Source organism: Dipodomys merriami, unplaced genomic scaffold (genome assembly GCF_024711535.1).
Source record: "Dipodomys merriami isolate MVZ:Mamm:240054 unplaced genomic scaffold, mDipMer1.0.p SCAF_163, whole genome shotgun sequence".
NCBI classification, from domain to species: domain Eukaryota; kingdom Metazoa; phylum Chordata; class Mammalia; order Rodentia; family Heteromyidae; genus Dipodomys; species Dipodomys merriami.
The window spans coordinates 735,685-748,911 of NW_027202971.1; the positions used below are offsets into that span (position 1 = coordinate 735,685).

The 13,227-nt window shown below is 50.1% G+C and overlaps 1 protein-coding gene across 1 annotated transcript; it reads left to right on the forward strand.

The window, feature by feature from the left end:
- The first annotated feature begins 33 nt into the window (after nt 1-33).
- Ddx55 (DEAD-box helicase 55) lies at nt 34-13,164 on the forward strand. The gene is made up of 14 exons (XM_070024860.1): nt 34-161; nt 1,369-1,419; nt 1,505-1,591; nt 2,640-2,731; nt 3,066-3,128; nt 4,063-4,212; nt 6,262-6,451; nt 7,608-7,690; nt 7,861-7,992; nt 9,046-9,138; nt 9,916-10,030; nt 10,358-10,526; nt 11,105-11,397; nt 12,453-13,164. Exons 1-14 carry the CDS (start codon nt 54-56, stop codon nt 12,627-12,629), a joined length of 1,803 nt encoding a protein of 600 aa, XP_069880961.1. The 5' UTR covers nt 34-53; the 3' UTR covers nt 12,630-13,164.
- The last annotated feature ends 63 nt before the right edge of the window (nt 13,165-13,227 follow it).

Sequence of the window (13,227 nt, forward strand, 5' to 3'; positions counted from 1 at the left end):
CGGTACGCGCCTGGGTGTTCCGGGCCGCCCGGACAGCGGGCGGCGTGGCCGCCATGGAGAACGTGACGGAGGGCGCCTGGGAGTCGCTGCCGGTGCCGCTGCACCCTCGGGTGCTGGGCGCGCTGCGGGAGCTGGGCTTCCCGCACATGACGCCGGTGCAGGTATCGGTCCCCGCTCCCAGCCCGATGGCTGCCGCCGGCGGGCCTCGGCCGCGGGCCTCTCGGGCCTGACGGGCCGGGGCTCTGTCGGGTCTCCCGGCCGCCGGGACGTGGGAAGGCGGCTGCGGCGGGCGGTGCGCGGCGCCACCGCCCGGGGCTGTGGGCCCACCCCGGCCGGCTCCCGCTGGGAGCTCCGACGGGACGAGCTGTACATGTAAACTGGGAAGGGGAGGCAGTCCGGCCCGTCCGTCCGTCCGTCCGTCCGTCCGTCCGTCCGTCCATCCATCCATCCATCCATCCATCCATCCATCTGTTCATTCATTCGGGAAACACTGAGGATCGGGACCCTCCAGCTGTGGGCCGCCTTTTCCAGTGTAGTAGCAAAGAAGTCAAGGACTGAGGTTGTTTCAGCTGATGTGAGGTGTTGGGAAGGATCTCAGTCAGATGGGACGGACAAGGCCTTACTGCAGGCCATTTTGACTGTGGGCTGATTGAGGACAATGTTCCCTTGGAGAGAAGTGTAGGGCAAATGTCTTGGGGTTGGCCTGAAGTGGCTTTGAGCAACTGAAAGAGCCTTATTGCCAAGTACTTTTTTATTCTTCCTTTGCGAGTAATAGGGCTTAAATTCAGAGCCTCTCGCTTTCATTCAACTTTCTCTCCCACAGGTGGTACTCAACCATTTGAGCCATGCCTCAATCTAGTGGGGGGTTTCTTTGGGGGGTTGGTCGTGGAACTTGAACTCAGGGTTGGGTGCTGTCCCTGAGCTTTTCTGCTAAAGGCTAATGCTCTGCCACTTTGAGCCAGTTCCAGTTTTCTGGTGGTTAATTGGAGATAAGAGTCTCATGGACTTTCCTGCCAGAGCTGGCTTTGATCCTCAGATCTCAGCAGTCTAGAGCTTTTTGCTGGTTCATTGGATATGTCTCTTGGAGATCTCTTGGGTGTTCATGCTGAGCATGTGCATGGGAATCCTTTTGTGATGCTGAAGCTGGAAAATGCCTTAAATCCTAATGTCCTCAACCCCTTCTGGGTCCAAGGGAGGCAGGACTTGAATCCAAGACACTTTTGCCACTGAAATTTTCCTTGGGTAGTTTCTTGTTTACTCAGTCTCCTTGTGGTAGGACCCACTATGACCACAGCCACCCACTGTATTTCTGGAGCCTCCATGAAGTCGTGCCATTCTTAATCAGTGCTTTGTAATTTCTCCCTGTAGTCTGCCACCATTCCTCTGTTCATGAAAAACAAAGATGTGGCAGCAGAGGCGGTGAGTACCAGATGCCAGTGCAGTCCTTTGTTTCCTCTGGGACAAGCCAGGGAAGAGAAAACACACCTTCTTCCTCGCTTTGCAGGTCACAGGTAGTGGCAAAACACTGGCCTTTGTCATCCCTGCCCTGGAAATTCTTCTGAGAAGGGAGGAAAAGTTGAAGAAGAGGCAGGTGAGGAGAACAGTTGTGGTGTGTTTGCGGGGGTCCACACTTGAGGAGGAAGCTGGTCATGGAGCCTTGTAATGAGAGGATTCTGAGATTCTGAATTTGCCGGTGTAAGCAGAGCTTCCGCTCAGCCAGGTCCTGCAGAGGTGCCTTCCATACTGTACACAGGTGTACTTTCAATGGTCTGTTCAGTGCTACGATTTTCCCAAAGTTGGCTTTTTTTTTTTGGGGGGGGGGAAGGTCTGTTATGGGGCTTGAACTCGAGGCCTGGGCACTGTCTCTTTTTTGCTTGAGCTTTTTTGCTCAAGGCTAGCGCTCTACCCTTTTTGCCACAGTGCCACTTCTGGTTTTGTAGTGGTTAATTGGAGATAAGAGTCTCACAGACTTTCCTGCCGGGGCTGGCTTTGAACCACAATCCTCAGATCTCAGCCTCCTACTTAGGATTATAGGTGTGAGCAACCAGCACCTGGTATGACTTTGTTTTTTTTTTTGTTTTTTGTTTTTGGTCCAGTCGTGGGCCTGAACTCTGGGCCTGGGTGCTGTCCCTCAGCTCTTGGCTAGCACTCTACCACTTGAGCCATAACGCCACTTCCGGCTTTTTTTTCTTCTTCTGCTTATGTGGTGCTGAGGAATCAAACCCAGGGCCTCATGCATGCAAGGCAAGCGCTCTATCACTGAGTCACCTTCCCAGCCCTGGCATGACTTTGTTTTAAACCAGTCCCCTGTTCTACAAGCACCATCAAGTGTCCCCGAGCTCAGGAGGCCCAGACATGAGGGCAAAGATTGGTACATGAGCATCCTTCAGACACCAGCTACTGTGGTGTTGGCCACCATGCCATGATTCCATGATAGAGGTACATTCAAATGGAGACACCCCAGGCAAGGCTGGCGTTGGTCTGGTGATGGAAGCACAAGGACCACTAGCTCTAGTCCCTAATTCAGATCCTTGCCTAATTCATGACCTGTGCCATCCCTTGAGCTTCCAGGAAGTCGGGGTGAGGGGGTGCCCCCCTCCCCCATGCTGCTGACCGGCCGTTTTCTCTCTTCTGGGTAGGTGGGAGCTATCATCATCACCCCCACCCGCGAGCTGGCCATTCAGATCGATGAGGTCTTGTCACACTTCACCAAGCACTTCCCGCAGCTCAGGTGAGTTGGGCGAAGGCCCCAATGGCCTCTGCTGAGCCTGTGCCTGACAGGCTCCAAGACTTTCCCTCCCTCCCTCCCTCCCTCCCTCCCTCTCTCCCTCTCTCCCTTCCTTTCTTTTTTCCTTCCTGCCCAGTGTTGGTTTGAACCCACCACCTGGGCACTGTCCTCAGCTTCTCTGGCTCAAGACCAGCATTCTACCACTTGAGCGACAGTGCCACTTCCAGCTTTTTCTGTGTATGTGGTGCTGAGGAATTGAACTCAAAGCTTCATGCATGTGAGGAAAGCACTCTACCACTAAGCCACATTCCAACTCCAAGACTGTTTCTTGTTCCAGCCAGATTCTCTGGATCGGAGGCAGGAATCCTGGAGAAGATGTGGAGAGGTTTAAGCAGCATGGGTGAGTCCTGCCCCACCCCCTCTATGCTGGCCTTTGGCCCTGACCCCAGCACATGTGGGATGGGGAGCCTCACTGCCCGCCCTCGGCTGCCCTGTCCAGATGAGTTTGCATGCCCAGTACCTTCCCTAGTCCTGTCCTGATGGACAGTGCACATGCTCAGGTTTCCTGGACCGGGAGAAGGGGAGTGTTGGGGAGAGTGTTAATGACCCCTGAAGACCCCATACTCATTTCCAGCCTAGTGTTGCATAGCAGCGCTTGAGACTGTGTCGCCAGGTTCTGAATTATATAGAGGACAGAGTTGCAGCTGTATGTGTCTTCTGATGTTTTAACGATTGTATGAAATCCACACCATAAAACATCCTGTAGGTTAGCCTGTCTCAGGGCCACATCTGACCCTTAGCTTGGTAGTCTAATTTGTGTTTACATTAACTGATTAATTTTTTTTTTTGGGTCCGGTTATGGGGCCTGACCTCTGGGCCTGAGTGCTGTCCCTCAGCTCAAGGCTAGAGCTCTACCATTTGAGCCACAGCGCCATTTCCGGCTTTTTTCTTTTTTGCTTATGTGGTGCTGAGGAATCGAACCCAGGGCCTCATGCCTGCAAGGCAAGCGCTCTACCACTGAGCCACCTTCCCAGCCCCTAACTGATTAATTTTTATGTATGTGTGGTGGTGCTAGCTCTACCCTGAGCTGTACCCAGACACAGTCTGATTCCTTCTAGTAAATTTCCTGGTGTGTGCTGTGGTGTGCCAGCCCCTCTCCTGGTAACAGCCAGAACCAGAGCCATCTCCCCGCTGGATTCCCTTGCCCCTTGTCAGGCAGCATTTTCTCCTCTTCTGGCCTTTAGATGATTTAGTCTCTTAGATGACTTTTAATAACTGCCACCTGTATTCCCGAAGCCCAGAACTGGTGGTGAGGGTTCACTTTCTTTGCCAAGTGGGAACATCATTGTGGCGACTCCAGGCCGCCTGGAGGACATGTTCCGGAGGAAGGCTGAGGGCCTGGACCTGGCCAGCTGCGTGCGGTCCCTGGATGTCCTGGTGCTCGATGAGGCTGACAGACTTCTTGACATGGGGTTTGAGGCAAGGTATGGGATTTTGGACTTTCCTGGTGGTAGCTGGTTGGATAAGAACTGACTGAAAAGGAGAGAAAGATGAAAATTTGTCATCATTTTATGGCAAAGCATTTTTATTATCTACATTGCCATTTAAGATGATTAAGAAGTAAGATGAATAGGAAATGATCCTCCTCAGCTTCCCCAGTGCTGGGATTGCAGGTGTCGTGGCTCTTACTCCATTTCCTTCAAATCCAAGACCTGAGATACATATGAGAGCCTGTCTCAAAATTTCAAAAACAAGCTGGGAGCCAGTGGCTCACACCTATAATACTGGCTTCTCAGGAGGCTGAGCTCTGAAGATTAAGGTTCAAAGCTAGCCCAGGCAGGAAAGTCTGTGAGACTCTTGTCTCCAATTAATCACTAGAAAACTGTAAGTGAAGCTGTGGCTCAAAGTGATAAGAGTACTAGCCTTGAGTAAAGCTCTCAGAGACAGTGCCTAGGCCCTAAGTTCAAGCCCCATAACTGACAAAAATTTTTTTTTTCAAAAACAGTAATTTTTTGTTGTTGTTGTTGTTGGTCATGGGGTCTGGGCACTGTCCCTCAGCTCTTCAGCTCAAGCCTAGCACTCTACCATTTGAGCCACAGTGCCACTTACGGCCTTTTCTGAGTATGTGGTGCTGAGGAATTGAACCCAGGGCCTCATGCATGCAAGGATTCAAGGCAATCACTCTACCACTGAGCCACCTTCCCAGCCCCAAAACAGTAGTTTTTCTATAAGTAAATTTTTAGAATTAAATTGTGTGTCAGCTAATGATTTGAAACACCAACATGGGTAATAAAAATCTTGGTATACAGGCTGGGAAGGTGGCTTAGTGGTAGAGCGCTTGTAGAGCGCTTGCCTTGCATGTATGAGGCCCTGGGTTCGATTCCTCAGCACCACATAAGCAGAAAAAAAAAGCTGGAAGTGATGCTGTGGCTCAAGTGGTAGAGTGCTAGCCTTGAGCTGAAGAGCTGAGGGACAGCGCCCAGGCCCAGAGTTCAGGCCCCATAACCGGACCCTCCCTCCCCCCCAAAAAAAATCTTTGTATACTTCTGGAATATAGTCACATCCCCTGGAGCTCAACCATGTAAAGGCTGGCACAGTGCTTTTGGGTCTCAAGACGTGGGTGGGGGTGGGGGTGGGGGTGGGGGCAGCATTAACCTCAGTAATCCTAGCACTAGGCAGGCACACTTGTGAGCTGTGTCCCAGCTTTCAATATGCTTTGTGTTAAGTTTACCTCTCTTTTTTTTTGGGTCCGGTCGTGGGGCCTGAACTCTGGGCCTGGGCGCTGTCCCTCAGCTCTTCAGCTCAAGGCTAGTGCTCTACCACTTGAGCCACAGTGCCACTTCCGGCTTTTTTCTTTTTGCTTATGTGGTGCTGAGGAATCGAACCCAGGGCCTCAGGCATGCAAGGCAAGCGCTCTACCACTGAGCCATCTTCCCAGCCCCAAGTTTACCTCTCTTCATTGTCACTCTTCCATTTTAAAGATATATTTACGTGCTTATATTGGAGAAGACTTAGAGAAAATGAAAGTGTAAAGAAAGACATAAATTGTCCATACTTGGTAGGAATATAATTAGAACTATCTTGTGTGTGTGTGCGTGCACTAGTGCCAGCCTGAACTCAGGGCCTTGGTGCTGTCCCTGAGCTCTTTTGTTCAAGACTAGTGCTATATCGCTTGAGCCACAGCTTCACTTCCAGCTTTTTGCTCATTATTTGGGGGTAAGTCTCATGAACTTTCTTGCCCAGGTTAGCTTGGAACCTCAGTTCTGAGTTCTAAGCCTCTCGAGTAGCTAGGATTTTAGGCATGAGCCACTGGTACCAGGCTCGACTATAAATACCTTGGTGGCTTTTCTTCCAGTATTAATTACTTTCCCTCTGCTAGGGATGGAATCAGGGCCTTCTGCATGCTAACCCAGAGCTTTGCTGCTGAACCCCTGCAGCCGTCAGGGCTTTGTGCCTTCCTATGACCTGTCATGGCGCTCCCTTTTCTCACTGAGCTGGCAGGTGAGGGGTAAGGGCACATACTCTTTTTTCAGCATAAACACCATCCTGGAGTTCTTGCCAAAGCAGAGGAGAACAGGCCTTTTCTCCGCCACACAGACGCAGGAGGTGGAGAACTTGGTGCGTGCTGGCCTGCGGAACCCTGTCCGTATCTCGGTGAAGGAGAAGGGTGTGGCGGCCAGCAGTACCCGGAAGACGCCCTCCCGCCTGGAGAACTTCTACATGGTGAGTGGGCCCTGGGGACAGGGGACATGGGGTGGCGTGGGATAGGTGCTCTGAAGGCATGGCCTGCTTTGTTGATGAGTGACTTAAGTGAGTTTAAGCACAGTCTCCAGGTGACCATGCCTGGGTGTTGAGTGTCAATGAGGTGGGGCGCAGAGGAGGCTTGGGAATGGGCTGTTCTGCTCCAACATGTGGGTTCTTGTGTCTGGCCGCATCTGGGTGAGTATGGTGGACTTAAAGCTGCCCTTCTGAAGCTTCTGGCTGGGGCGGGTCACAAGGTGGCTCATAGCTCAGGCCCCCCAGGAGGCAACATGGCTGAAAGTGGCAGGGAGGGCGGGAAGGCAGGGGGAAGGAGAAGGACGGGACAGGACAGCAGTGCCATAACTGTGGGGATTATTTGCTTGCTCTATGTTTTGGATGGTACTGGGGTTTGAACTTAGGGTCTTGTGTTTGCTAGTCAGATGCTCCACTACTTGAGGCATATACCTAACCATTGTTGCTCTGGTGAGGTGATTTTTTTTTTTTTTTTGGTCGTGGGGTTTGAACTCTGGACCTGGCGCTGTCCCTCAGCTCTTCAGCCCAAGGTGAGTGCTCTACCACTTGAGCCATAGTGCCATTTCTGGTTTTCTGATGGTTAATTGGAGATAAGAGTCTCACAGAAGTGGCGCCATGGTAGAGTGCTCACCTTGAGCTGAAGAGCTCAGGAACAGCGCCCAGGCCCAGACTTCAAGCCCATGACAGACCAAAAAAAAAAATAAAGTCTCATGCACTTTCCTGCCTGGACTGGCTTTGAACTGCAATCTCAGCCTCCTGAGTAGCTAGGATTATAGGCATGAGCCATCAGTGCCTGGCCACTTTGGTGATTTTTTTCACATAGAGTGTGGGGGTTAGCCTGGGCTAACCTGGACTGCAGTCCTTCTGTCTAAATTCCATAGAGTTGCTATTCTAGCAGATGTGATTGGTTGCGATAGGGTCTCGTTACCTTGCTTAGCTTGGCCTCAAACTACAGTGCTTCTGAGCTCGTTTCCTGTGTAGCTGGGATTACAGGTATGAGCCTCTGCATCTGGCATTATTTTTAAACTATGTCTTTTTTTTATTGTGAAAATACCACACAGAGGGGTTACAGTTACATGGGTAAACTATGTCTTCTTTTTTGTAGGTATGTAAGGCAGATGAAAAATTCAATCAGCTGGTGCATTTTCTTCGAAACCATAAGCAGGAGAAACATCTGGTCTTCTTCAGGTGACTCTCAGTGCTAGTTAGGGGAGGCAGGGAATGAGTCACTTTCATAAGTTCCCAGAGGCCTTGTTCTGAGCTCCTTCTAGGATAGTTCTCTGAGGATGCTCATTCTGGCACAGGCCAGAGGGCTGATTGTTCCACCTTATGGCTGTGACCCGTCCTATCTCCCTCAGCACCTGCGCCTGCGTGGAGTACTATGGGAAGGCTCTGGAGGTGCTGGTGAGCGGTGTGCGGGTCCTGTGTATTCATGGCAAGATGAAGCACAAGCGTAACAAGATCTTCCTGGACTTCCGCAAGCTGCACAGGTGGGCGGGCCTCGATGGCAGGGGCAGATTGTAGCTACACTACTCTGTCAGGTGCCCATGGCTGTGCCCCTTTCCCTGAAGCTACCATGTGTTCTCTAGTGATGCCCAGAGCCCCTGCCTCAGCCTCAAGAACTCATTGCTTAGTCACTGCATTCCAGTGTGCATCCGTACGGCAGGGTCTTGGCACATGGGGCGCACTGGATCTCCAGTGCCGGTCAGCTCAGGGGAGGCTTTGGAAACAAGCCCTGATACAGCAGAGGGAGCACGTAGTCTTGTTTAGGTGGAGATTACACAGACTGCAGGACAATGTTTTCTTCTAGCTGTCTCTGTTCAAGCATATAGGCTGTCATTTTGTTTTTCTTTATGTTCTGATACTGGGCTTAAACTGAAGGCCTAGAGCTATCACTCAGGTTTTTCTACTCATGGCTAGTGCTCTACTACTAGAACCACACCACCTGTTCTTGCTTTGTGCTGGTTAATGGAGATAAGGCTGGTGTAAACCCAGATCCTTAGATCTCATCCTTCAGTGTAGCTGGGATTCTAGGTGTGAGCCACCATGCCTGGCCTTGTTGTTTGAATCACTGTACAACTATATTAAAGTCCTTGTGAATGGGAAGCGACACACTTGGCTGTAGTTCCTGTCACTGAGTCACTTGTTTCCGTAAGTGTCTGCTAATGGTCAGGCCCGCCACAGGTTAGTTTCACTTTTCAAGTAGAAATACAGTAAAATACAGTAATTTAAAAAGCCTCAAGTTAGGCATGGTAATTCATACCTGTAATCCCAGCACTTAGGAGTCCAGGCTGGAGGATTGAGCTGTAGGCCAGCCTGAGTACCTAGTGACACCCTCTGTCAAAAACTTTTTACTGTCTCCCCCTTTCCTTACTTTCACTGGGATTTTGTTGAGTCCTGGAACTTCTTAGGAGGAAGGAGTGAATAAATGAAAATGCTCCTGTCAGCAAGTTTTTGGTTCTGTGAGCAGTGGGAGCAGTGGGAGCTGCCAGCACTGAGGGGCGGTGGAGACAGCCAGCGTCCAATGCTACCTTCTCTCCTAGTGGGATTTTGGTCTGCACAGATGTGATGGCGCGGGGCATCGACATTCCCGAAGTCCACTGGGTCCTGCAGTATGACCCTCCCAGCAGCGCCAGGTACCCAGGCAGGGTTTTGGCCTGTCCAAGCAGGAATCTGGGGGTGGGGGATTGAAACATATGACATTCAAAACTTTTTTGGTTAGTTGTGGAACTTGGCCTGGGTGCTGTCCCTGTGCTTTAGAACTCAAGGCCAGCACTCTACCATTTTGAGTCACCACCACTTGTGGTTTTCTAGTGGTTAATTGGAGATAGGAGTCTCACAGACTTTCCTGTCCGGTATGGCTTTGAACCCGGATCCTCAGATTCTCAGATCCCAGATCCTAGAGCTCAGATCTTATTTTAATCAATAACGTTTGGTGTTAACAGTGGCATCATTTAGCAGCTAAAGATTTTTTTGGGGGGTGGGGGGGTCGGTCGTGGGGCTTGAACTCTGGGTTTGGGCGTTGTCCCTCAGCTCTTCAGCTCTACTGCTTGAGCCACAACACCACTTCCCGTTTTCTAGTGGTTTATTGGAGATAAGAGTCTCACGGACTTTTCCTTGCCCTTGTCCTTGCCCGGGCTGGCTTTGAACCCTGATCCTCAGATCTCAGCCTCCTGAGTAGCTAGGATTACAGGCGTGAGCTTCCGGCACCCGGCTTTAAAGATATTTTTAAATCCTGAAAGTTATCACAGAAATGCATGATAGTAAAAATGATAAAAAGCTGTGAAACACCATAAATGACATTGTGACTACTGTCCCAGAAACTAAATTGGTAATGGGTGGGAATGTACCTGAGTCTGGAGTGGGCCTCTGCTCATGGTCACCCTGGGCGTGGGCTCCCTGTATTCTCACAGTGCCTTTGTGCACCGCTGCGGCCGCACAGCGCGCATCGGCCACGGTGGCAGTGCCCTAGTGTTCCTGCTGCCCATGGAAGAGTCGTACACCAACTTCCTTGCCATCAACCAGAAGGTGAGCTACCTTTTCATGCAGAACATGGGGTGGCAGGGCAAATTCCTCCCTGGCTCAAGGCTGGAGCCTTAGGTGAGGGGCATACCCTCACCCCTCCTGCAGGCCTGGGCCCGCCCACCACGCAGGAATGTGGTCCCTGTGTTGCCCTTCTGGCTTAGCAGATCACATGGCTACGAAAATCCCATTTGTAAACTTTTGCACTGAGGACTGAGCTTGGGCCAGGTGTGGGCTGTGGGTGTTAGGATGATGGTTCTTCTTCCTGGCTGTGCTAGGATGATGGTTCTTCTTCCTGGCTGTGCTGGGAGCCTGAGGCTGCTCTGTGTGTAGTGCCCCCTGCAGGAGATGAGTGTGCAGAAGAACGTGGCCAACCTGCTTCCAGACCTCAAGGCTATGGCCCTGGCTGACAGAGCTGTGTTTGAAAAGGGCATGAGAGCCTTCGTGTCCCATGTCCAGGCCTACGCCAAACACGAGTGCAACCTCATCTTCAGGCTAAAGGGTGAGTTGCATTTCTTTGTAATTGTGTGTGTTCGTCTGCATGCCGATGGTTCTGAAGGGGTAAAATTGCTTTGTCTTAGTAAAATGTGTGGTGTATTAGGATTCATACTTTCTAAGATTTTGGGTAGCACTTTACCACTTGAGCCACACAGCACCATACATTCTTTGTGTATGTGGTACTGAGGAATGGAACCCAGAACTTCATGTACTCTAGGCAAACACTCTTATCACTAAGCCACATGTGCCCCAGCCCCCTTTCTTAACATTTTAAAGGGAGTCTTCTTTCTAGGCTTTGAGTAGACATGAATAAATTGGCCATTGGCTTCAAAGCATCTTTTTACTTTGAAGAAATGTGTTTTTTAGGAATTCTAACTAGGAAGTGGCACTGTGTGGCTCAAGTGGTAGAGTACTGCCTTGAGCTGAAGAGCTGAGGGACAGCGTCCAGGCCCAGAGTTCAGGCCCAAGGACCAACACCCCCCCCCCCAAAAAAAAAAAAAAAAGATTTTAAATGAATCTTATTTACTCTATGAATGTTTGTCACAGACTGTGGTAATAATCCGTGGTGTTTTATTTCCTTAGATCTTGACTTTGCCAGCCTTGCCCGAGGTTTTGCCTTGCTCAAGATGCCCAAAATGCCAGAACTGAGGGGAAAGCAGTTTCCAGAGTTTGTGCCTGTGGACATTAATACAGACACAATTCCATTTAAAGATAAAATTAGAGAAAAACAAAGACAGAAACTATTGGAGCAACAAAAAAAGGAGAAAGCAGAAAATGAGGGGAAACGAAAATTCATAAAAAACAAAGCATGGTCCAAACAGAAAGCCAAAAAGGAAAGGAAGAAAAAGATGAGTGCAAAAAGGAAGAAGGAAGAGGTAGTGTTTGCAGTTTATTGCTTAAATTTTATCTCAGAGTTCTGAGCAGTTTTTACTTTTTTTTTTTTTTTTTTTTTGGTGTGGTCCTGACGTTTGAACTCAAGGCCTGGGCACCGTCTATGAGCTGCTTTTGCTTGAGGCTGGTGCTCTACCACTTGAGCCACAGTGCCACTTCCAGCTTTTTCTGAATAGTTTATTGGAGATAAAGAGTATAGACTTTCCTGCTGAGGCTGACTTTAAACCACGATCTTCAGATCTTAGCCTCCTGAGTAGCTAGGATTTCAGGAGAGAGGTACCGGCACCTGCCTTGTAAGCATCTTTTGAAAGGCATTGTGGAACAGGCATGGTACACTCCTATAATCTGAGCACTTGAGAAGCCTTGAGGCCAGCCTGGTTTATACAGTGAGACCCTGTTTCAAAAGCAAAAGGAAAGACAGCTGAAGATTTTTTTTTTTTTTTTTTGGTAGTCATGGGGCTTGAACTCTGGGCCTGGGTGCTGTCCCTCAGCTCTTCAGCTCAAAGTGAGTGCTCTTATCACTTGAGCCGCAGTGTCAATTCCAGTTTTCTTTGGTTAACTGGAGATAAGAGTCTCACAGACTTTTTCTGCCTGGTCTGGCTATGAACTGTGATCCTCAGATCTCAGCCTCCTGAGTAGCTAGGCTTATAGGTGTGAGCCACGGCACCCGGCTAGCTGCAGATTTTTATACTGGTCCTGGTACCTGGAGTGGAGAACACTGCAGTGTAAGGGCAGACCTGGAACGCGGTGTTCCTGTTTAAACTACCACAGTGAGTAGGGGCTGGGAAGGTAGCTCAGCGGTAGAATGCATGCCTTGCAAGCATGAGGCCCTGGGTTCAATTCCTCAGCACCACACAAACAGAAAAAGCCGGAAGTGGCGCTGTGGCTCCAGTGGTAGAGCGCTAGCCTTGAGCTGAAGAGCTGAGGGACAGCACCCAGACCCAGAGTTCAGGCCACATGACCGGCAAAAAAAAAAACAAAAAACTGCCACAGTGTGGCTGGGAAGTTCTAGTAATCTCCTACTTTCTTCTGCACACAGGGCTCTGACATTGAAGATGAGGACATGGAGGAACTTCTTAATGACACAAGGCTCTTGAAAAAGTTAAAAAAAGGCAAAATCACTGAAGAAGAATTTGAGAAGGAGTTGCTGATAAGCAGCAAAAGAACAACGAAGACCGCAGATTTAGGTGTCTCTGACTTGGAAGATGAGTGCTAACTGCAGAGCCCCAGCTGGCTGCCTGCTGGGTACCTCCTCTGTCCCACCACATGTAGATCAGGTCAGGGACCCCCAAGGGGAAGCAGGCCCTGCCCTGTTGTGACACTGCTAAGACTGTCCTGAAGTGCTTGGTGCACACATAGCCGCTGGTGTCTTATTCTGATCGGCCCACTAGTCTTCTGAGTGTATTTTATTCATTTTAAATGTAAAGGTATTGACGTGTACCTGGTTTTGGGCATTTTAAAGTTCTAAGGAGTTCTAGGAACCTGCCCTTCTTTGCATCTTCATCTGTGTTCCCATCCCCTGGGCTACCTTTGTATTTGCTACCCCAAATGGAGTACAGTTGACTGATGTACTGGCATGAGACCAGGCTGACCCCAAGTACTGCCCTCCTGCCTCTCCTCTGCCTCTGTGTTGAAGTTAGGATTACAGGAGTACACTGCCATGTCCAGCCCTCATATTATTAGCAACAGCTGAGAACCAGAAGGTACATGGTGGAGTCTGAAGGTACAGGAGGAGTCTGAGCCTTTTGGTCCAGCTTACCTGTGCAGCTGTGTGCTCCCTTCAGGGCCAGTGTCTGGCCTGAGGTTCACTTTCA